General features: G+C 42.7%; 1 protein-coding gene across 3 annotated transcripts in view; it reads right to left on the reverse strand.

Moving 5' to 3' along the window:
• Positions 1-22,938, reverse strand: part of slc12a2 (solute carrier family 12 member 2) — a 223,177-nt gene extending 200,239 nt beyond the window's left edge. The window contains exon 1 of one of the 3 annotated variants that reach the window (XM_043718081.1): positions 21,861-22,938. In XM_043718081.1, the coding sequence (XP_043574016.1) occupies positions 21,861-22,448 (588 nt within the window). In that variant the 5' untranslated portion in view covers positions 22,449-22,938. The remainder of the gene's footprint in view (positions 1-21,860) is intronic. The other 2 variants (XM_043718096.1, XM_043718088.1) reach the window with 2 other exon arrangements.
• Between the last annotated feature and the right edge of the window lie 307 nt (positions 22,939-23,245).

Below are 23,245 nucleotides of genomic sequence, written 5' to 3' on the forward strand. Positions count from 1 at the left end.
ATCATTCAATTGAATTTATAAAGAATGCTGTCAAATCATAATTTTGGCACAGTGGCTCAGTGATTAGCACTGTTGCCTCACAGCACCAGGGTCACAGGTTCGATTCCAGCCTCAGGCAACTGTGTGTGTGGAGTTTGCACATTCTCCCCGTATCTGCGTGGGTTTACTCCAGTTTCCTCCCACAGTCCAAAGAGGTGCAGGTCAGGTGAATTGGCCATGCTAAATTGCCCGTGCTAAACGGCCCATAGTGTTAAGTGCATTAGTCAGAGGGAAATGGGTCTGGGTGGGTTACTCTTCGGAGGGTCGGTGTGGACTTGTTGGGCCAAAGGGCTGTTTCCACACTGCAAGGAATCTAATCTAATGTAAGGTTTCTGAAAATTTTAAAGACCAACACTTCTGCTATTTGCATATGTTGTGTACATTGTACACAATGCCAATAAGATTCTGCACTTTAAAAAATACAATCTTTGCTGTGTGAAGTTTTTGTTTTAAAAACAGAATCAAGTCATCAAAACCTCACTTTTCTCCTCAATCAGAAAAGGTGTGCTTACTGATCCCTGTGGTATGGATTTTAAAACAGTGTGTGGTGCCCCAAATGGTGTTGCAGCATATACCGTAAATGTTGCATTCTACCTTGCCCTGACACTACCCAAGGAGAATAGAAACAATAATCATCTCCACTAAGAAGTTAAGACCAAGGTACGAGTTGATTGAAGTACAATCCTGAACTGTCTTTGCAAGGGAGATGTAAAAAGGACATTGCCTCCAGTGAGCAAGCCCGGAACTAGACTACAGGGTTTCAAAATGGAGAATGTTTGGCACACCCAAAAAGCTATCAGTACAAACTGCACACATGCAGTACCCCCACTGATATCAAAGTCATTCCATCTGTTCACTCATGTGCTCGAGAGCTGACTTATTTTTTTTTTAAAACTTCTGGCAGAAGGTTATGAAGTGTGCATGCACAGACCTTTCCAGAGTGTCTGGAAACACAGCCTTTAAAATCAGTGATGACCAACTTAGGGCAAGTGACACCAGGTTATAGTCCCAACAGGTTTATTTGGCATCACAAGCTTTTGGAGCACTGCCCCTTCATCAGGTGAAGAGGAGGGAAGCATACAGGCACAGAATATATAGGTAGAGAGATAATAGGAAAGCTGATTGAGATTTCAAATAAACCTATTGACTATAACCTGGTGGCATGTGACTTCTGACTTCATCCACCGCAGTCCAAACTGACACCTCCACATTAAGTTGGGATAGTGTCTCAGTTTTTTACTGCAATGTTACTACAGCAAAAATGAGATTGGGCATAGGACTCTTTATCCCTTCATGGTGTCACTGCTACTGCCTGTCTGTAGTTATCTTTGAAATTTGAATCATACACATGTTATATGGAAAGAAAATAGCTTCAACAGCCACTCATTATCTCAATTCTTCAAATGGCCAAAAGGGGTCTTTAGGTATTGCATAGCTGAAATGGTTGGTGCTGACTGTGGTACAGGAGGCTAAAATACATGCAGTGGGTAATCAAAATAAAGTTGCTGAGAAAAAGTGTTTCTCTCTATTCTAACTTCTTCTGGTGAAACATTCATTTGTATCTTGCTACACAGTGAATGCACAAAATTAAAAAGAGGAAAATACTACGAACGCTCACTGGCGATCAGAAATAAATAAAATTTAAAAAGAGAAAGTTTAGAGATCTGAGGGACCTTGTGTGTGTATCCACAGATCCCTGGAAGTAGCAGGACAGATGGCAAGGTATTGAAGCCCTTGCCTTTATTAGCCGAGGCATAGAATACGAGCACATGGAGGTTATGCTGGAACTGGCTAAAACACTGGTTAGACCACAACTAGAGGGCTGCTTGCAGTTCTAATCACATTCTAGGATGATCGTACAGCAGAAAAGGAGATTTAACAGGACACTGTCTGGGCTGCATGACCTGAGAGATTAGGAAAGGCTGTATAGACAGAGGCTGTTACCCCCAGATCAGTGAAGGTTGTGAGGGTACCTGGTAATAGTCATACAAGATTGAGGAGCATAGACAAGGTGGATAGAGAGACACTTGTTTCATCCAATCATAGAGGGGTCAATAACCAAGGGGTATAGCTACAAGGTAGAGGTGGAAGGCTAAAAGAAAGCAGAGGAGAAATGTTTTTATTCAGCAAGGAGAGGGGGGGGGGGGGGGGGCGAGGGAAGTTGGAAAAGGAGGGAGTCTGGAACTTGTCTGAAGGGTGGTTGAGTCAGAAACACTAAAATTTAAGCAGCATTTAAAAATATTCACTTGTATTGCCATAGGTATAGTAGGAGGAGTGTAGTATTTGTTAACTAGTTCAAATATAATTGACAAAAATTTCTCTTTCTGTGCTGCAAATATATTGATGACAAAAATCACTCCATCATCTCGCAGTTGTATTTGCGGCTTGGACTGTGTGGAGGCAAGCAAACCAACAAGGATCAGTGTACGCTATTCAGCTCCTACCTATCCCTGGTGACCTTTCACAAATCTGTTGACCTCTGCCTTAAAAATATCCAAGTACCCCAATTTTCAGGAAGTGTGTTCCAAACACTCACGACCTTCAAAAGAATTTGCATCCCATGTTAACAGGAAGATTTTTTTAAGAATACATATAAAATGCAGTAACCTTCAGTTCTGGATTCTCCAAGAATGGGGCACATCCTATGTACAGCCACTTTTTTTTAAAAAAAAAGAAAAAAAAAAAGGTCTTTCGATACTTTTAACCAGTTTTAATTAAGTTGCCCCTTACTCAAGAGCTCCAGATACAATCCATTGCCAACCTTTCCTCATAATGCAACCTGCTCATTCCAGGTATCAATCGCAGACACCTTTGAAAGAGGTCAAAATGCATACAGTATTTGACAATGCCCCATAAATCTGAGAAAAACCATCTTCACTCCTTTCAATTCCTCATAAAAAGGTTAGCATCTCATTAGCCTTTTTGAAGTAGTTTTTGGAGTTGTATACTAATTTTGATTCATGCAGAATACCCAAATCCCTCTGCACCGGAGACTGCTCAGTTGTGTTTAATATTAATGTTTCTTCATGCCAAAAAATGAAGAACCCATTTGCCAGATTTTGCCTACCGACTCAACCTATTTATAACCACCTGTAACTTCCTTATGCCTTCTTCACAACATACCTCCTGACTTACCCAAGTATTATCTATCAATTTAGCTACCATGCCTTCACTCCCTTGATCTAAGTAATTGATGCAAGTTGTAAAATTATTGATGGTTCCCGTTGAGATTTGTGGGACTCCACTCATTACACCCTGCCAAAGCCATTTACAGTATGCATACTTTGGCTGGTAGAAAAGTAATCTTCCACCCATGCAATTTATTATCCACATGATCAGAAGAAATAGCAACAGGAAGAGGCTATTCAGTCCCCTCAACCTACTATACCATTCATTAGGATATGGCTAATCTGACATTCCTCACATCCATTTTCCTACCCTTTTCTGTGTAATCCTTGATTCACCTACTGTCAAGGATCTATCTCAGCCCTAAAATCAACAAAAGACCTTATCTCCACAGTTGTCTGTGGAAAGGAGTTCCAAAGACACTCAACCCTAAGAAAACCCTCATCTTGGTCAAACTGGTGCTCCTTATAAAAGAACAGCACAACACAATACAGACCCTTCAGTCCATGATGTTGTGTCAAGCATTTATCTTAATCTAAGATCAACCTAACCTGCACACCCCTCAATTAGTGCTGTCCATGTGCTTGCCTTTAAATGCCCTCTGGCTCTAGAATGTCCCATGAAGAGAAACGTCCTCTCAGCATTTAAGATTCTCAAGGGATTTGACAGGTTGTGTGTCCAAGAGTCAATAAATAAAAGAAAACTATATATTCCACATATACTACTTTCCAGTCCAATGGGAATCTTTCTTGCACCTAGCAACACATCTACTACCTCATTTAAAATCAACCTCTCGAGACCTTACAATGAAGGGTTATTTGGACCTGGAGATTGGTCAGCCCATTCTTGCTAGGAGAAAGAGGACTGCAGATCACAGTCAAAAGGGGTGGTGCTGGAAAAGCACAGCCAGTCATGCAGCATCCGAGCAGGAGAGTGCATTCCTGGCTAGCTTCCTCTCAAGCTGATAGGTCTTCCACCTAATTAACATGGTAGTGAATGACCAAAATGTTAAATCAGATAGTGGATCTTCCCTTCAGAATTTCTAGTAGGAATGTGCATTAATATTCTGAAATTACCGCTTAAAATAGCTGTCACTTTGTTTCAAATAATTCTTCCCTTAGCCTATTATGCCACTTCAGCTAGCTCAGCTTTCATGACATAAGCTTGCCATTTAGATTGGAAAGGATAGTCTTTTGATCCAATTTTCTCCCTTTTCAAACTGGAGTTTAAATTTAACATCATACTTAGGGACGCCTTTACTCTGGTGGTCCTCAGCTAATTGTGTATCACATTAAATAAAACTAAGTTTAATATAAATCTGTGTTCTGGTCAATTCCAGAACATGCTGCTCTAAGAAACTCTTGATAGCATCCTATCATCATCTAGGCCATGATTGCTAACCTGATTTTTCCAGTTTATATCTAGTTTCCTGATCTCATGAACTAAAGTCATCACTAAACTACTGCACAAATGTCATCCTTTACCTAGCTTCCTGTTTAAGTGTTGTATATCTCACAATATTCAAAATGCAATTCTCATTATCCTGAATCCATGAGATAAATATCATAAAAGCAAACAAATCAATATAGAGCTCATTAAGTAAATAGCTTTTATGAATGCTACATGCAAATACATGATTAGTGAGTGATTTAACTTCATTAAAAGACTAGATATTTAAAGATTGCATTGTTGATAGGTTATTTCTGTCCTTTTCTGCCATTCTTTGACCCTCATTTCCCCGTATTACCATTGCCCTCATCTCTAGTTTTTGACAGACCTCATTTTGCCACAAATGATTCCTTGGCTCCACTATTTAGTTATGTGGTTTGGGACACTGGCCCCAGGACAGTTCAGGTGTAGACTCATAATAATCCAGCCTAATTTGATTTATTGGTTTCACTGTCTTAATACATGTGCCAAGTACTGTTTTACATGCTAACCTGACAAATCATACATTACTAAGTACATCAAGGCAATGAATCAGAATGTACAATATAGTGTTACAGCGACAGAGAAGATGCAGAGAAAAGTCAACTCTATTAAGAGGTAAGTTCATAAGTCTGATAACAGTGGGGAAGAAGCCACTCTTTTTCCAGAGTGCGAGAACGGCACACACAGACACAGTATGTCACAACCCAGAACTCACTTCTCCATTAACAGAATTTGCACCAGAGAATAATGTTAATTTTATCTGCTCTCCATCAATTTCCTTACAGCAGAAGTAAGAATCCGATTTACAAATTTCACTCTTCATTCTCTACAAGAATCTTCTTCCTAGGTCCATCTACATGGACCACAACCACTGGATCCCACCCCTCCCACTGTAAAATTCCTCTCTGACCCAGAACAGATGTCCCAAACCCTGACACTGAGCTGGTAAGAGTTTTCTGGATGTACACATATGTTCCTCCTGAAAACAGTTAATCCCATCACAATTAAGTCCTTGAATGGCTTCCTGTATGACATTGTTATTTACACATCTTATTTAGCAGCCTCTTGTCAAAGATCTTCTGGAAATCAAAGTAGATCATGTCCACTGGCTCTTTGTCTAACTTACCCGTAAAAGATTCTTTTCAGGAAGTAACAGATCTGTCAGGCATGACCTCCCTTTGACAAAGGAGTGTTTACTCCACCCTGCTTTACCATGCACTTCCAAGTATCCCATAATCTCATCCTTAATAATGGATTCAAAAACCTTAAAAACTGAGATCAGGCTAAGAGGCTATAGTTTCCTGTCTTCTCCTTCCCATGTTAATAGGATATTACATTAGCCCTCTTCCAGTTCTCTAGCATCCTCCCTAACTCTAGTGGTTCTCGAAAGATCACCACCAATGACTTCTCAATCTCCTTCAGAACACAGGGGTGTCATCCATCTGGTCCAGGTGAGTTAAACCACCTTCAGACCTTTCAGCTTCCCTAGCACCTTCTCCTCAGTTATGGCCACAGTTAGACAAATACACAAATTTACATTAAAACAAGGATATTTGGATCAATTGGCAATGAATGAATTCAAGACACATTCTTCCATATTAGTGAGGTATTTATGAAATTGCTTGCTCCAGATTATACACCCTAAGCAAGATAGATGCTTACTTTACCAAAAAACATGAAAGGATACTTATTAAAAGTGAGATGCACACAAAATAAGTATGAATTCTAAAAAGATCAAAAACCAAAATTCAAAAGATTACTGTACTTCTGTAAGATTATATACTGAAAGGCATTAAGATAATTATTAAAAAAATCTTTGTAGCAATAAACCAGATGACATGAGTAAAGTTATTGATCTATACACAAATGGATTCAGAAATCTTTATGTTCAATTCAGTCCCACCAGAACGCTGCAGATTTCTCACTTTGGGTCCCTGTATGAACAGGCAAAAAAAGGACACTAATATTCTTTGATTAGAATGAAAATCACACCCAAAATCAATTAGAATGAATGTTATCCTCCCAGCACTCAAGTATTAGAAAAGCAGCAGAAACTGATATCACCAGGTATGCCATTTCTCAAACAGGCAATGCCATTTATCTTTCTCAAAGGGCTTTGGTAATTTCAGCAGGAGGCATTAAAAAGGCAGCAACTAAAATACTGCCCGCAGGCTAGGGGCTACTCTCAATACTCATCTTCAGTCCAGCAGACTTGCTAATGAACTTGAATGTTCCTGATGCAAATCTGATGGATTGAATTCTGTTTATGGCTTTTTAAGTGCAGTAAATCTGCAAAGAGCCATCTAAATAACAACACGGGCAGCACGGTGGCACAGTGGTTAGCACTGCTGCCTCTCAGCGCCAGAGACCCAGGTTCAATTCCCGCCTCAGACGACGGACTGTGTGGAGTTTGCACATTCTCCCAGTGTCTGCGTGGGTTTCCTCCCGGTGCTCCGGTTTCCTCCCACAATCCAAAAACGTGCAGGTTAAGTGAATTGGCCATGCTAAATTGCCCGTAGGTAAACGGGTAAATATAGGGGAATGGGTCTGGGTGGGTTGCACTTCTGCGGGTCGGTGTGGACTTGTTGGGCCGAAGGGCCTGTTTCCACACTGAGTAATCTAATCATTTTGATGTTATTATAGCATAAAGCATCAACAATTAAAATTTTCTACAAGGAACGCACACTTATAAGCACTTGTATGCGGTTTCAACAAGGAGTGGCGAGTTATTTAAATTCATTTGTGGGACGTGGGTGCGTTGCTGGCTGGACCAGTATTTATTGCCAACCCCCAGCAGCCCTTGAGAAGGTAAGGGTGAGCTGCCTTCTTGAGCTGCTGCAATCCACTTGCGATGACAAAATATTTGAAATTACTGGCTTGACACAGAATGAGCCACTTCTGTAGCAGAACAGAAGTAAACGTCCAGGTGATTTTTAAAAAAATAAATAAATCCACAAAAGGACTGCAATGCCTCCGGGATTACAGTGCTGTTTCCTATATCATGACTATATATCAGGGCGGCACGATGGCTCAGCAGTTAGCACTGTTGCCTCACAGCGTCAGGGACCCAAGTTCGATTCCAGCCTCGGGAGTGTCTCTGTGTGGAGTTTGCACATTCTCCCAGTGTCCGTGTGGGTTTCCTCTCACAATCCAAAGATGTGCAGGTTAGGCGACTTGGCCATGGGAAATTGGCCATGGGAAATTGTCTGTCGTGCTGCAGGATGTGGAGGTTTAGGTGCATTAGTCAGGGAGAGATTGGTCTGGAAGGTTACTCATTGGAGGGTTGGTGTGGACTTGCTGGGCCAAAGGGGTTCTTACACAAACCATCTAAACAATCAAATTCCATTTACAAAGCTCAAGTGTCATGTGCATAAAAGCTGCATTGATGCACTGTCACATCACACTTGTCAAAAGCATTTCAGATAGGCTTCACCCATAAATGAGGTTAATGTACAATGCCAACAGCAGCCAACTTACTCATAACCAGAATCCAGAATAGAGGAATCAAACAGCCATCCAGAACCTCAAACTACCTGGATAAGAACTGCATTATCACCACCAACTTCACAGATCAGAAGCTGAAATACTATTTACAAAATTGAGCTTACCCGACATCCAACTGAAAGTTCAGGTCAAAAAACTGAACAATGCCCATGACATAAATAGTCAGTGTCAGATGCTCACTTCAGTTTTAAATATGCTGGAATTTCTAATAAACAAAAATGATCTGCTCACAAGATATGATTTCCCACTGTACATAAACATGATAACTTATGGACTAGTTTTCATGACATCATTGCCTCTTTGGTTGTGTTTTATTTGGCCTATATTGTTAGTTGAAAAAAATATCCAGTTAGTCCCACTGCCCTGCAAAATGCTTTCCCTTCAAGCATTATCCAACTTGCTACCCAAGTTCATACCCAAAATTTCCAATCATTCTTTTTTAGACACTGCATTCCATACCATATTAACATGAGTAGTCCATTTCCGCCTTGACATCACCTTTTTATAGAATTGGTCACGCAACTTAAAACATCATTTGCAAGGCTAGCACTTAATGCCCATCTCCAACATGCCTCAAAGAGATGACCTTCTATTTGATAGAAACTTACTGACTCATTCAACTGTTACTTCAGCAAATCACCCAAGTTCCATTGAAAAAGGTAGAATATCATGCTTAAACAGCTGAACTCTAGATTCTCCTCCCCCCCCCCCCCCCCCTCCCCTTCCAAAAACTAAAATTTCCATGGCTCTGTTTAAGTACCCATTAGCAAAATGCAAAATTAGCAAAAAGAACACTCTGCTATTACTGCAGGTGATTAAGTTATAATGCAAAAAAATTCAGGAAGTCCTTCAAAAATGATAAATAAAAAAGGTATCTGTCCAATTTAAAACAAGATTTGCTATATTTTAGTGTAAAACATTTGACATCTAACCAAAATAGTCCAAGTGGAATTCAATATGAAACTGGAGTAAAGTACAAATTTCCCATATAGCCCAGCCCTACAAATACAGAGCCCACTGAGAGGGCATTAACCCAAACATTCAAATGCTTTTAAACCCCCCCCCTCCAATAGTCAGAGGGAAATTGAGAAACAAACTTGTAAGGAGATCTCAGCTATCTGTAAGAATATAGGGCAGTTATGGTAGGGGATTGTAACTTTCCAAATATCAACTGGGACTGCCATAGTGTTAAAGGTTTAGATGGAGAGGAATTTCTTAAGTGTGTACAAGACAATTTTCTGATTCAGTATGTGGATGTACCTACTAGACAAGGTGCAAAACTTGATCTACTCTTGGGAAATAGATCTAAAAGTTGAAGTTCTTAATTGGAGAAAGGACAATTTTGATGGTATTAGGCAAGAACTTTGGAATACTGATTGGAGGCAGATATTTGCAGGTAAAAGGACAGCTAGAAAATGGGAAGCCTTCAGAAATGAGATAACCAGAATCCAGAGAAAGTATATTCCTGTCGGGGTGAAAGGGAAAGCTGGTAGGTATAGGGAATGCTGGATGTCTTGAAATGGTTAAAGGTGGATAAATCCCCAGGACCTGATCAGGTGTACCCGAGAACACTGTGCGAAGCTAGAGAAGTGATTGCTCGGCCTCTTGCTGAGATATTTGTATCATCGATAGTCACAGGTGAGGTGCTGGAAGACTGGAGGTTGGCAAACATGGTGCTACTGTTTAAGAAGGGCGGTAAAGACAAGGCAGAGAACTATAGATCGGTGAGCCTGACCTCAGTGGTGGGCATCCTGAGGGACAAGATGTACATGTATTTGGAAAGGCAAGGACTGATTCAGGATAGTCAACATAGCTTTGTGCATGGGAAATCATGTCTCACAAACTTGACTGAATTTTTTGAAATAGTAACAAAGATGATTGATGAGGGCAGAGCAGTGATGTGACCTAGGTGGACTTCAGTAAGGTGTTTGACAAGGTTCCCCATGGGAGACGGATTAGCAAGGTTAGATTTCACAGAATACAGGGAGAACTAGCCATTTGGATACAGAACTGGCTCAAAGGTAGAAGACAGAGGGTGGTGGAGGGTGGTTTTTCAGATTGGAGGCCTGTGACCAGTGGATTGCCACAAGGATCGGTGCTGGGCACACTAATTTTTGTGATTTGCATAAATAATTTGGCTGCGAGCATAAGAGGTACAGTTAGTAAGTTGGCAGATGACACCAAAATTGGAGATGTAGTGGACAGCGAAGATTACAACAAGATTTGGACCAGATGGGCCAATGAGCTGAGAAGTGGCAGATGGAGTTTAATTCAGATAAATGCAAGGTGCTGCTTTTTGGGAAAGCAAATCTTAGTAGGACTTGTACACTTAATGGTAAGGTGCTAGGGAGTGTTGCTGAACAAAGAGACCTTGGAGTGCAGGTTCATAGCTCCTTGAAAGTGGAGTCGCAGGTAGATAGGATAGTGAAGGTGGTGTTTGGTATGCTTTCCTTTATTGGTCCAAGTATTGAGTACAGGAGTTCGAAGGTCATGTTGCGGCTGTACAGGACATTGGTTAGGCCACTGGTGGAATGTTGCGTGGAATTCTGGTCTCCTTCCTATTGGAAAGATGTTGTGAAACTTGAAAGGGTTCAGAAAAGATTTACAAGGATGTTGCCAGGGTTGGATGATCTGAGCTACAGGGAGAGGCTGAACAGGCTGGGGCTGTTTTCCCTGGAGCGTCGGAGGCTGAGAGGTGACCTTATAAAAGGTTTACAAAATTATGAGGGGCATGGATAGGATAAATAGACAAAGTCTTTTCCCTGGGATCAGGGAGTCCAGAACTAGAGGGTATAGGTTTAGGGCGGGAGGGGAAAGATATATAAAATAAAAAGAGACCCAAGGGGCAACATTTTCACGCAGAGGGTGGTATGTGTATGGAATGAGCTGCCAGAGGATATGGTGGAGGCTGGTACAATTGCAACATTTAAGAGGCATTTGGATGGGTATATGAATAGGAAGGGTTTGGAGGGATTTGGGCCGGGTGCTGGCAGGTGGGACTAGATTGGGTTGGGATATCTGGTCGGCATGGACGGGTTGGACCGAAGGGTCTGTTTCCATGCTGTACATCTCTGACTCTAAACCCTAACATTCAATTTTCAAAAAAAAACACAACAAAAAAGATAACTTCACAGCTCTCAATCAACAATTAAAACTCAAAATTTGCTCATGTATTAATATAGAGATCATTTTAACACTACATGGTGTATTGTTAATGATGCAGAGGTTTTGAGGAGTCAGGAGGAGTGTTTCTAACCCAAAATCTCAGCTGGCCAATCCAGTTTCGGGTCACTGATTGATGGGGCATCAATCAAAAGCTTCAAAGTTCCCTGCATTCAGTTGATGTTCCTACAGTCAGGCTGCACTAGTTCAAGATGGTAAACCATCACCTTCTAATGCAACTGGATTGCAGTTATAAAAGATTGTAGTTCTGATTAGGTTTAAAAGTAGTCTTCACCGTGTTTTGTCTTTTAACAGTTTTTTTTCAGGGGGATGTGCACATTTGGTGCCAATCCTTACTTGCTATTTAGAAGATGGTGGTGACGACCATCTGAACCTACTGCTGTGCATCTGCAGCAGTTACATTCATTTATGTCAGAAACATCCAAATATCAAGTTAAAGGATGGGTTCAACATACATTGGTGAAAGTGAACCATTGGCATGATTTTGGTGGCCACAAATGTTTTCAAAAAATGAGATGCTTTGTGCCCAGTTATAGACAAAGGTACCAAATAAAACCCGCATCCATGGAGTGAACAATTATTTGTGTGCCCATATGACATATATACAAAACCATAGCGAATGGGGTCAGAAACATGAGGTCATCATAAGCACCATGATTTACAGTATCAGTTTTGGACAAAAAAAAACTTAATTTTAGGCAGACAATTAGAAAATGCAGTGATCTCCAAGTCTCAAAGATTGGAGGTCATCCTGATTATAGAGCTCAGCAAAAGTCAGATGTTCAAGTTGCCTCAAGTTAGTTAAAACTAAAACAACCATGTTTATGCCTTTAGGTGCTAGAATTAACAACAGCATAACTTTCCATGCTTTTTTTTTTAACAAAAAAAGAAAAGGCTTGTGTAGAGAATTAAAAATGTGTAGCAGCACTGTTTAAGAGAAAAGGTTATACAGACACTATAGAATAGTACAGCACGGAACAGACCCTTCGGCCTACGTTGTTGTGCCGAGGATTAATCTTATTGTAAAATTACCTTACCTACGCACCCCTCAATTCACTGCTGTCCATGTGTTTATCCAGCAGGCAATCAGTGAAACACAGAATCCCAATAGTGTGGGGCCATTGAACAAGTGGCTCAATGGTTAGCATTGCTGCCTTACAGTTCCAGAGACCTGGGTTTGATTCCCACCTCGGGCAATTGTCTGTGTGGAGTTCGCACATTTTCCCGTGTCTGTTTGGGTTTCCTCCAGGTGCTCTGGTTACCTCCCACAGCCCAAAGGTGTGCAGGTTAGGTGGATTGGCTGTGCTAAATTGCCCATAGCGTTAGTAAATATAGGTTCGGGAAGGAATCTGGGTGGGTTACTCTGGAGGGTCAGTGTGGACTTGTTGGGCCAAATGGCCTGTGTTTCCATACTGTAGGGAAATCTCATCTAAAAATTAGACACCCCACCCAAACCCACCCCTACCACCCTGCATTTCCCACCTAGCCTGCACATGCCTGGACACCATGGGCAATATAACATGGTCAATCCATCTAATCTGCACACCTTTGGACTGTGGGATGAAACTAGAGCACCCAGCAGAAACCCATGCAGATATGGGGAGAATGCACAAACACCATTGCTCAGGGCTGGAATAGAGTCTGGGTCCCGGGCACTGTGAGGCAGTGGTGCTAACCATTGAGCCATCATGCTGCATGGTACGATTACTGGCCATTTTTGGATGCTTGCTCAGGGAAGTTTAATGATCTTCAAAAAAACAAAATACTAGAAAATGGAACCTCAATTAGTTTTTTTTTTGCAGGCTGTATTCCAGTAGGTTTAAACTGCCTTCAGGGATGGAAATGCTATTGTTTGTAAAAACAAGCCTGTATTACAGCTGGGAACAGCAGTATCCCAAGGTCAACTGATATCAACTGTGCAATCTCACATCTAATACAGAAGCTCAGCAGACTACAAAAAGTATGGGAATTAACATCAAATATTGTGTACCCAAATTCCCAAAGAGAAGAGAAACAAATGAATTAGAAACAATGCAATGGTATGTACACATCCAAAATACTTTTTAAAAATGCAAGAAACATGACTGCTCACATTTCAGAGTGACAGCTGACCTCAAACAAAGTGTTAGACAGTTTGACAGAAGAGAAAGAAAGAGTTATTTTGAATTCATTGATAAAACACAAAGCTGGTGATGACTCAGTGGTAAATGCACTGTGCAGCGTAAAATTAAGCTTAGAGAGATCAGAAAGCTTCCACTGAACATCTGCAGAGCTGAAAACACTCCCTACAGCTTGACATTTGCTGGTCTAGATTTGGAAATTAAAATGTTGAGTCGCAAGGGTAAAGGCACATGATAGTTGCTATCAAAAGAGTCATCTCAGCAAAAAGAAAAAAGCCTTTGTATTGAAGGTAATGGCCTTAGCTAATGCAGAAGGCAAGGGTAGCCAATATAAAAATGTTCCAAGCACATTTTTTTAATCTTATCAATCATATTCCTATGAGCACGAGTCTGATAGATACTAGCAAGCACTGATGGGTCACAAGTCTGTCAAAAATAACCACCAATGTTTCCTGCTTTGTGGTCATATTTGAGCATATATTGTTCCACAGTTATGTCAGGTAGTTATTAGTACTCAAACAGTAAATACTTACAAAAATGAACTTGGATTTACACTGCTGTAAGTAACAACTTTTTCTTTTTTATTAAAAAAAAACCTTATTGTGGCCAGCCAAAAAAGTAGTGATCACCGTTGGATTGGTGGGGTGGGGGTCACAGCTTTAATCGAGGTGAACAGAAGTCCCACACTCGGAGAAAAACTCAAATGAGGTGGAGGTGGCATCCTCTTCAGCAGGCAGTGGAACTCAGAACCCATTCGTCTGCTGTCTTTCTCCTTCCAGGTGGCAGAGCTCACAGGTTTGGAAGGTGCTGTCACAAAGGAGCCTTGGTGAGTTGCTGCAGCGTGTAGATGGTGAGTTTAGGAGTCAGTTAGCCGCACAGCTGGTTTGCGATGTCAACAGCGTGGGCGCAATTCCCACACCAGCGGAGGTTACCACGAAGGATTCTCCTTCTCAACCTCTTCCCACACCAGACGCATGGTGGCCCTCAGCTTAAACCATCACCAAACAGCTCTGTCATGAGACAGCAGCCCTGTGGTCTGCTGGGATTAAGGCAACTTTAGCTTTTAACTGTACATAGTTCACATTGTAGCCACTATGGTGGTGGGACACAGTGATCATTTAAGATGATGGGGTGTTTAAGAGCAGGCTGTTTTGTCTGGCTAGACTGGACACTACAGTATTGTTGCTGGTGCACGTGGTAAAGTGCATCCCATTCTCCTCCCAGCTGGTGTCTGTACCCTCCATTATATCCAGCCAGGAGAAAAAGTGAGCACTGCAGATGGTGGAGATCAGAGTAGAGAATGTGGTGCTAGAAAAGCACAGCAGGTCTATCAGCATCCAAGGAGCAGGAGAATCAATGTTTCGGGTGTAAGTCTTTCACAAGCCTCACTCCTGATGAAGGGCTTTTGCCGGAAACGTTGATTCTCCTGCTCCTTGGATGCTGCCTGACCTGCTGTGCTTTTCCAGCACCCCACACCACCACAGCCAGCTATACACACAACTGATGCAGCCTGACACAGCTGGAGTTAAAAATCGTTAGCTCTTGGATTTCAAACCCTTAAGACAATTAACTATTTTAAAGTCACCAACATTTTCCTGCAGATTCACAGGGGAGTAATTCATCAGAATCCTCAGCCAAAACGGTTCTTGGAGCCACAGTATAAGTTCTGCAATTCAGTCCCTGGTCAAATGGTAATGACAAGTGTTGATGGTGAAGTATTCAGTGATGATAATATCACTGAGTGCCAAGTGGATATCGTCAAAGTCTCTGTTGTTGGAGTTAGCAATTGCTGGCAAGTAACATTTACTCCACACATCAGCTCAAGTGGTGGTGAGCTCTTGATTTTTTTAAAATTTTGCTCATGAAGTGTGAGCATTACAGGTTGAGCCAGCATTTAATACCCTTGCAGAAGATGTCCTTGCAGAAGGTAGTGGTGACTGAAGGAACAGTAATATAGTTTCAGTTCAGGGCAGTAAACAGCTGGAGGGGAACTTGATGTTTCAGTGTAGCTGTTGCCCTTGTTCTTCTAAAATAGTAGTGATTAAAAGTTTTGGATAGTGCCGAAGGATCCTTGGTGAGTTCTGCAGTGTGTGTCTTGTAGATAGCACACACTGCTGCTGTGTCAGTGGATGAAAGGAGTGGATGTGGGCTGCATTCCCTGGATTATGTCAAGCTTCTTGAGTGTCATTGGGATTGCACTCATCCAGACCAGTGGAGTATCCAATCACACTCCTGTCTTGTACGTAGTTGACAGGCTTTGGAGAATTCAGGAGGAGTGAACTACTCACTGCAGGATTCCCAGCCTCTGACACGCTCTTGTAGCCACTTCATTATATGGTGAATCTGGTTCAGTTTTTGGAAAATGGTAACCTGAAGATGGTGTTAGTGGGAAATGTAGTGATGGCAACACCATTGAATGTCAAGGGGCAATGATTTAATGGAAGTGATCATTACCTTGCACTTGTATGGTGTTGTGTTCCCTTTACCACTTTTCAACCCAAGGAGTCGCGAATGGTGCTGAACATAATAATGGAGGCAAGGCAACCTGAACATGTTTAGGCATAGGATAATACTCTGATATTCCTGCAGAGATGGCTTACAGCTGATATGAAAGATTTCCAATAACTTTCCTGCATATGATTCCACAGCAGTCATTTCTCCAGATTCCTATGGACTCCAGTTTTGCTAGGGCTCCTTGATGCCACACTCATTCAAACATGACCCTCACCTCACCCGGACATGGTATTGAGGTATGAAGTTGTAACAAAAAAAAAAAGTTGCTACTGAACAAGTGGCTGTTTAACAGGACTTCAAAATAACTTTAAAGCCAAAACATCAAGCATACTTTTAAAAAAAAAAAGGAATCTGGATGCCATTAAATATCTGTGCAATTTGAAGAAACAAAAAGATGAATATTCTCTTTTTGGTGGTGGTGACAGTCCCAGCTCCAAAAGTATAGTAGCTTAAGCAGTGCGGCGCTTATCCCTTCACCTTTGTTCCAGAACACTAGGCCTAAAGTTAGAATCAAGGTGACAGCTCTCATTATAAACTGGAGAAAAGAGAAACTGCCGACAAAGATGGCATCATGCAGCAGAGGAGATCTGTGGCGTCTGGAAATTGAGATGTCGTCAAGGAGAACAGCCAATCACGTTTTCAGACAAAGTTTGAAGCAAAAAGCATTGATGAACATTTTAAGTGAAATATAAAAAAGCAAAATAAAGATTGGAGCACACATGAAATTAAGTTTCAAGTTGAACTATTCAACATGAACTTATAACTTTGAAGTCTGTGGATCATTACAAACAGAATTAAAACATTGCATAAACAAGATTAACTTTCAGGACCAGAACACTTGATAGAAATAATAGCAACTTGGTAGGTAACAAAAATGCACTTACACACAAGCATGGGGATGGAAGGCAGAAATTCACGGAGTTAGGGTGGAAGCTTAGAGCTAGAACAGAGTTGTTATCTCTGGTTTGTGCCATGTGCTAGTGACGTGAGGAATACGGAGAGATAGCACTTGAACACCTGAGTAGAGATGATACAGGAGGAAGTGATTCAGATACCTGGATAATTGGGGCTCATTCTGGGGTAGGTTGGACCTCTATGGATGGGATAGTCTTCACCTCAAGAAGAAGAGGGGTACCAATATCCGAAGGGGTTGGGGGGGGGGGTTGCTAACGGTCTTCAGGAGGGTATAAACTAAGCTCAGCAGGCGGATGGGAACCTTAGTTGTTGCTCCAGTGTCCAGGAGGTTGACAAGAAGTGAGGTCGACAAGAAGGGAGGTCATGAATAAGGTTTCAAGGTTGAAGGAGGGTACCGGCAGGCAGTGGTTTGAAGTGTGTCTACTTCAATGCCAAGAAGAGCCAGGAGGGGACATGAGAAGTCTTTGGTGAGTAGGATCAAGGAAAACCCCAAAGCTTTCTTTTATTCCTGACACACTTATAGATTGACTAGAGACAGACTAGGATCAGTCAAGGACAGTGGGAAGTTGTGCATGGAGTCCAAGGATATAGAAGAGGCACTAAATAAATATTTCATCAGTATTCACACTGGCAAAAGACAATGCTGTCGAGGAGAATACGGAGATGCAGGCTATTAGACTAATCGGGATTGAGGTTCACTAGGAGATGGAGTTAGCAATTCAGCAGAGTGTGAAAATAGGTAAGCATTTTGGGTCAAAAGGAATTTATCCTAGGATTCTCTGGGAATCTAGGGAGAGAATTGCAGAGCCTTTGATCTTTATGTCTGCAGGAATACTGCCAGAAGACTGGAGGATAGCAAATGTTGTCCCTTTGTTCAAGGAGGGGAGTATAAACAACCCTGGTAATTATAGACCAGGGAGCCTTATTTCTGTTGTGGGTAAGTTGTTGGAAGAGGTTTGAGATAGGATTTATCATCTAGAAAGGAATAATTTGATTAGGGATAGTCAACATAGTTTTGTGAAGGTAGGTTGTGCCTCACAAACCTTATGGAGTTCTTTGAGATGGCGATCAAACAGCTGGATGAGGGTTAGCAGTTGTGTCGTATATAGATTTCAGTCAGGCATTTGACAAGGTTCCCTATAGTAGGCTACTGCAGAAAATCCAGATGCATGGACTGAGGGTCATTTCATGGTTTGGATCAAAAATTGGCTTGCTGAAAGAAGACAGAGGGTGGTGGTTGATGGAAAACGTACATTCCGGAGTTCGGTTATAGTGGTGTACCACAAGGATCTGTTTTGGGCCCACTGCTCTTTGACATTTTCATAAATGACTTGGATGAGGGCTTAGAAGGATGGATTAGTAAATTTGTAGATGACACTTAGGTTGGTCAAGTTGTGGACAGTGCGAAAGGATGTTGCAGGTTACAGAGGGACATCGATAAGCTGCAGAGTTGGGCTGAGAGGTGGCAAATGGAGTTTAGTGTGGAAAAGTGGGAGGTGATTCACTTTGGAAGGACTAACAAGAATGTAGAGTACTGGGCTAATGGTAAGATGAGCAGTATCCATATACATAGATCCCTGAAAGTTCCCACCCAGGTTGATAGGGTTGTTGAGAAGGCATCGGTGTGTTAGCTTTTATTGGTAGAGGGATTGGGTTTTGGAACCACAAGGTCATGTTGCAGCTGTACAAAACTCTGGTGCAGCCACATTTGAAGTATTGTGTACAGTTCTGGTCACTGCATTACAGGAACGATATGGAAGCTTTTGAAAGGGTTCAGAGAAGGTTTACCAGGATGTTGCCTTGTATGGAGGGAAGATCTTATGAGGAAAGGCTGAGATACTTGAAGCTGTTTTCATTAGAGAGAAGGTCGAGAGGTGGTTTAGAGACATAAAAGAGAATTGAGGGATTAGATAGGGTGGACAGTGAGAGCCTTTTATCTCGCATGGTGATGGCTAGCATGAGGGCACAGTTTTAAATTGAGGGGTGATAGATATAGGACAGATGTCGGAGGTAGTTTCTTTACTCAGTAGTAGGGGTGTGGAATTCCCTGCCTGCAACAGTAGTAGACTCACCCAACTTTAAGGACATTTAAATGGTCACTGGATAGTCATATGGATGAAAATGGAATAGTGTAGGATAGATGGGCTTCAGATTGTTGCACCGACCTGTGAAACCATCAAGGGTTGAAGTGCCTGTTCTGCGCTGAAATGTTCTATGTTCTACATCTAAGTAAAGATAGATCCTTGAAGAGTTTCTACAGCCAGGCTAATAATGTAAATATTCGATGTTCAGATCAACTAAGTGATCCAAGATTTCCATTACGTTGGGACTTAAGTCATCTAGAAGGGTCAGCACGGTGGCTCAGTGGTTAGCACTGCTGCCTCACAGTGCCAGAGACTCAGCTTCAATTCCAGCCTTGAGTGACTCTGTGTGGAGTTTGCACATTCTCCCAGTGTCTGCGTGGGTTTCCTCCGGGTGCTCCGGTTTCCTCCCACAGTCCAAAGATGTGCAGGTCAGGTGAATTGGCCATGCTAAATTACCCAGTGTTCAGGATGTGTAGGTTAGGTGCATTAGCCAGGGGTAAATGTAGTATTATAGGGGTAGGGGAATGGGTCTGGGAGGGTTACTCATCGGAGGGTCGGTGTGGACTAGTTGGGCCAAATGACCTGCTTCCACACTGTAGAGAATCTATTCTAAAAAGGGGGAGGTGACAGCAACAGCTGTAATTCCATGTTTAAATGGACAAATAGAAATACAAACCGCTGTTTGCAAGTGCTGCCTTTTGTGTTATTACACCTGTAACATCCAAACTATTTTGTGTTATTTAGTTTAAGACTAAGTTAGGTACAATTTAGGTAAAAGTCTAGCAGTTAAACTTCAAATGTATGTTTGTGATATCCCTTTACTATTTAAAGCATGCATAATAATCGAGTAATTGGATTATTGACCCAATTTTTTTAAAAAAAGAGACAAGTCATGAATGCATTATGCTAATCAATATCAACAATTTCTACATTTCAAATGCATAGTGGCACAGCAAGAAATAAACAGTTTTGTTTAGTGGTACACAATCCACCATTGTATTTGTGGACCAGCTAAATGGGATGTAGGAGAACAGATCTGGACCTCAAAACAAAAGGAGCGAGATGAAGTACCAAAGTCTCCCTCAATCTTGGATATAGCAATAGCAATCGTTTAAAGTGTAACTTGTACATAGTTGCTATAGTGCAGTAGACTGTACCCTTGTGTAGACAAGGATAGTGTTATGTATTAAACTGTAAAATGGTTTCTTTCTATCACACAAGATCTTTTGGGGCTCGTCGACCAACAGGAGTAAAAGTGAACTGTGGCAGCAAATCTCCCAGACTGTTCAGCGCAGTTCTTCATCACACCTGAAGGGTCATTATTCAGCAAAGTCCATGCCTAAACAATATATCCACTTGCAGAACTGCCACACAAAGAGCCCAAATCTATTTTTCAGCAGGATAAAGATTGGGTTTTCACAAAGTTCCTACTACAGAATGGCAGGTCAAAGGTTACGACCAATACAGTCAGCTGCTGTCAAAAAAAAAGAACCACATGCACAAACAACAGGAACCGATTACTCAATACCAACAACACAGCATCTAAACAGACTGGGCATTTTGCAAGTCTGACATACAGTTTCATTTAGATGAGGGTTTAATCACCCCCAAAAGTAACCCCTGCCTAGCTTTTAACATTGAAACTCCGTTGCTGTTAATCTGCTATAGTTGCAGTCTTCAGCAATTATTGAGTGAAGAGGACAGCCGATAAAAATTCCCAAAAGTTTTATGGTATGGTTAGCATCTTTGGTGATATCAAAAATGATGGTTTACTGTGGAACAGGCCAGAAATGTGGATGGATAACTACATGGGAGTGGGGGGGAAAAGAGACTGCAGGAAGAGAATACAGATGGAAAGAAACTGAACATCCCATAGACACACCTGTAAGAACACAGCATATCTTACCACAAAAAACTTCATCCAAACACTGGACACAAACCTCCCATCTAACAACATCTCAAAAGTTTTATTTATTTATCCACAGAATAACGCAGTCACTGCTCATCCAGTGTTTATTGCCCAGAGGGCATTTAAGAATCAATCACATTGCTGCAGGTCTTGCGTCACATGTAGGCCAGACTGGGTAAGGATGGCAGTTTCCTTCCCCAAGGCCATTACTGAACCAGACAAACAGTGGTTTGTCTAATGGTCCTCATTAGACTCTTAATAAAAATCTGGAATTTTACTCAAATTTCACCGTCTGTCATGGCAGGACTCGAACCTGGGTCCCCAAAACATTACCAGGGTCTCTGGATTAACAGTGCAGCTATGATACTCGACCACCACCTACCCTTGTGAAGAACTAAATCTTAATACTGACTTTGAATTCCAAGCCACTGGAATCCATTGCTTGCAATTAGAGGGGTGAAAGATTGTCTAGCGAATGTCATGTCATGGGAGCAGCATTTGTTATATGCACACCTGGAAATCTAGAGCTAGGGAGCAACTGTTTTAGTGCCCACATCTGCACACAACCTTTAGATGGAAAGTTAATTCTGCGCATTCATTCTCAGTTACGCATCGTCTGTCTATTTTAGTGAAAATTTGTCACGCTCCAAGTACATCACCACTATCCCTTATCAATATAACCAGGAGCAGGAGGGCAGGATAATAGATTGTGCAGGCAAAAGAAAAGTGTGGATGATTTTTGTTTAAAAATGTACTCAATCACTTCTAATTCCTGACTAACTAACTTCCATCACAGCACCAGCTGACCTGCAGGCTACACAATTTCACTGCCAGAGCATGTAACAAATGTCGGCATTCCATCAATTTTCAGCATACCACATCCACAAGGATGTCAGGGCACACAGAGACACAGAGACAGAGACAGAGACAGAGACAGGCTGGGAGCCTCTGACCACCAGGGTGGTGTACACAGCATTGCTGCACCCTGCTGTAGCCTGGGGAGGGACGGAGAGGGAGAGAGATGCGCGAATGTACCTTGTCCAGCTCATCGTGTAGCTCCGCCAGGCTGGGTCTGATGAGTTTCTCTCCGAGCTGAGCCACTGTATTCCTGTAATGATCGATCCTGGGCACTGCATCGATGGTGTTGTGACCGAAAGTTCGTAGGTAGTAGGTGTTGCTGTGTGTATCATAGTAATGATGGGTGGTGGTGCCGGCCGAATGCAGGCTGCCCTCACTCAGCAAGGTGTCACCGTTCTGGGGGTAGCCATTCATCGCCGCCTCGCTGCCTTGCGGTGGCGCCTGTTGCGGGGAAATCACGCAGCCCGAGCCGGCCGGTTCCTCCCAAGCCGGGTCCACGAAATTCACCCGGAACCTGCCTTTCGCCTCCTCGGCCGCCGCTGCCGTGCTCTCATCCCCGGGGGGAGCGATGCCTTGGTCCTCCTGCTCCGGGCTCGGGCTGGGGCTCCGTCCCTTCGGCCCCTCTGCCGCTCCTGCCGCCCCCTCAGTCACCAGGTCGACCTGGAAGCGGCTCTGACTGGCCACTGGACGGAGCGGCACCGCAGGCTCGGGCGGAGCGGCTGGAGGCTGCTCACCGGCCGGGGAGCTGGGGGAACCGGGCTCCATCCTCACTGTCTCCTCCTGCTCCTGCCCTCGGCCCGCCAACCGACACTGTCACACCTATTAAAATAGCAACAGCAGCAGAAGGAGACCTCAAACAAAAGAAACCCCAGTCAAATTCAGCTCAAACAAAAAGACAGGAGGGAGACTACAGCCACACTGATCCCTCCTCTGTCTCAGTCAGACCCTGTGTAAACCTGATATCCCCCTCTCGCTGCTATTTTTACCGCTCGGTCCCTCTACACACTGCTGCTCACTACAATGTTAGATGGGCTACTCCCAGAGCCCACACATTCATGGGAATCAGCTCCCAGCCGGAGCCCTGTCTCTATTTTTTCCCCCCCCTCCCTGTATTCCTCAGTAACTGCAGCGCGCTCTTTCTCTCTCTCTCTCTCTGTGTCCTTCCCTCTTTATCTCACACATCCCTGGGCGGCCTCAGCTGTTATAAGTCGGCGCTGAGCTCCCATTGGAGGCTCAGAGTGCGGAGGGAGGGTGGGGGAGTGTTACTGCTGGATATACACACACACAAAAACCCAACAGTTAGCTCCACACAGCACTGGGCAGGGCACAGCATAGTTTAAACATCGCGAGAGACACACACACACACACACACAGAAAGGCTGCTGCAGGTTTCAATATTAAACACGTTCTGGCTCAGTTGCTACTAAATGTAAAGGAGGATGTGTGAGCGCAGCGCTGCGGATGCCGACAATGTGACACAGTGCAGGAAGAGAGTTTGATGTACGTGCCTGTTTTTGAGGGTAGGGCTAGGGAAATAAGTCAGTTGCTCAAAGGATCATTTG

Source organism: Chiloscyllium plagiosum, chromosome 2 (genome assembly GCF_004010195.1).
Source record: "Chiloscyllium plagiosum isolate BGI_BamShark_2017 chromosome 2, ASM401019v2, whole genome shotgun sequence".
Taxonomy (NCBI): domain Eukaryota; kingdom Metazoa; phylum Chordata; class Chondrichthyes; order Orectolobiformes; family Hemiscylliidae; genus Chiloscyllium; species Chiloscyllium plagiosum.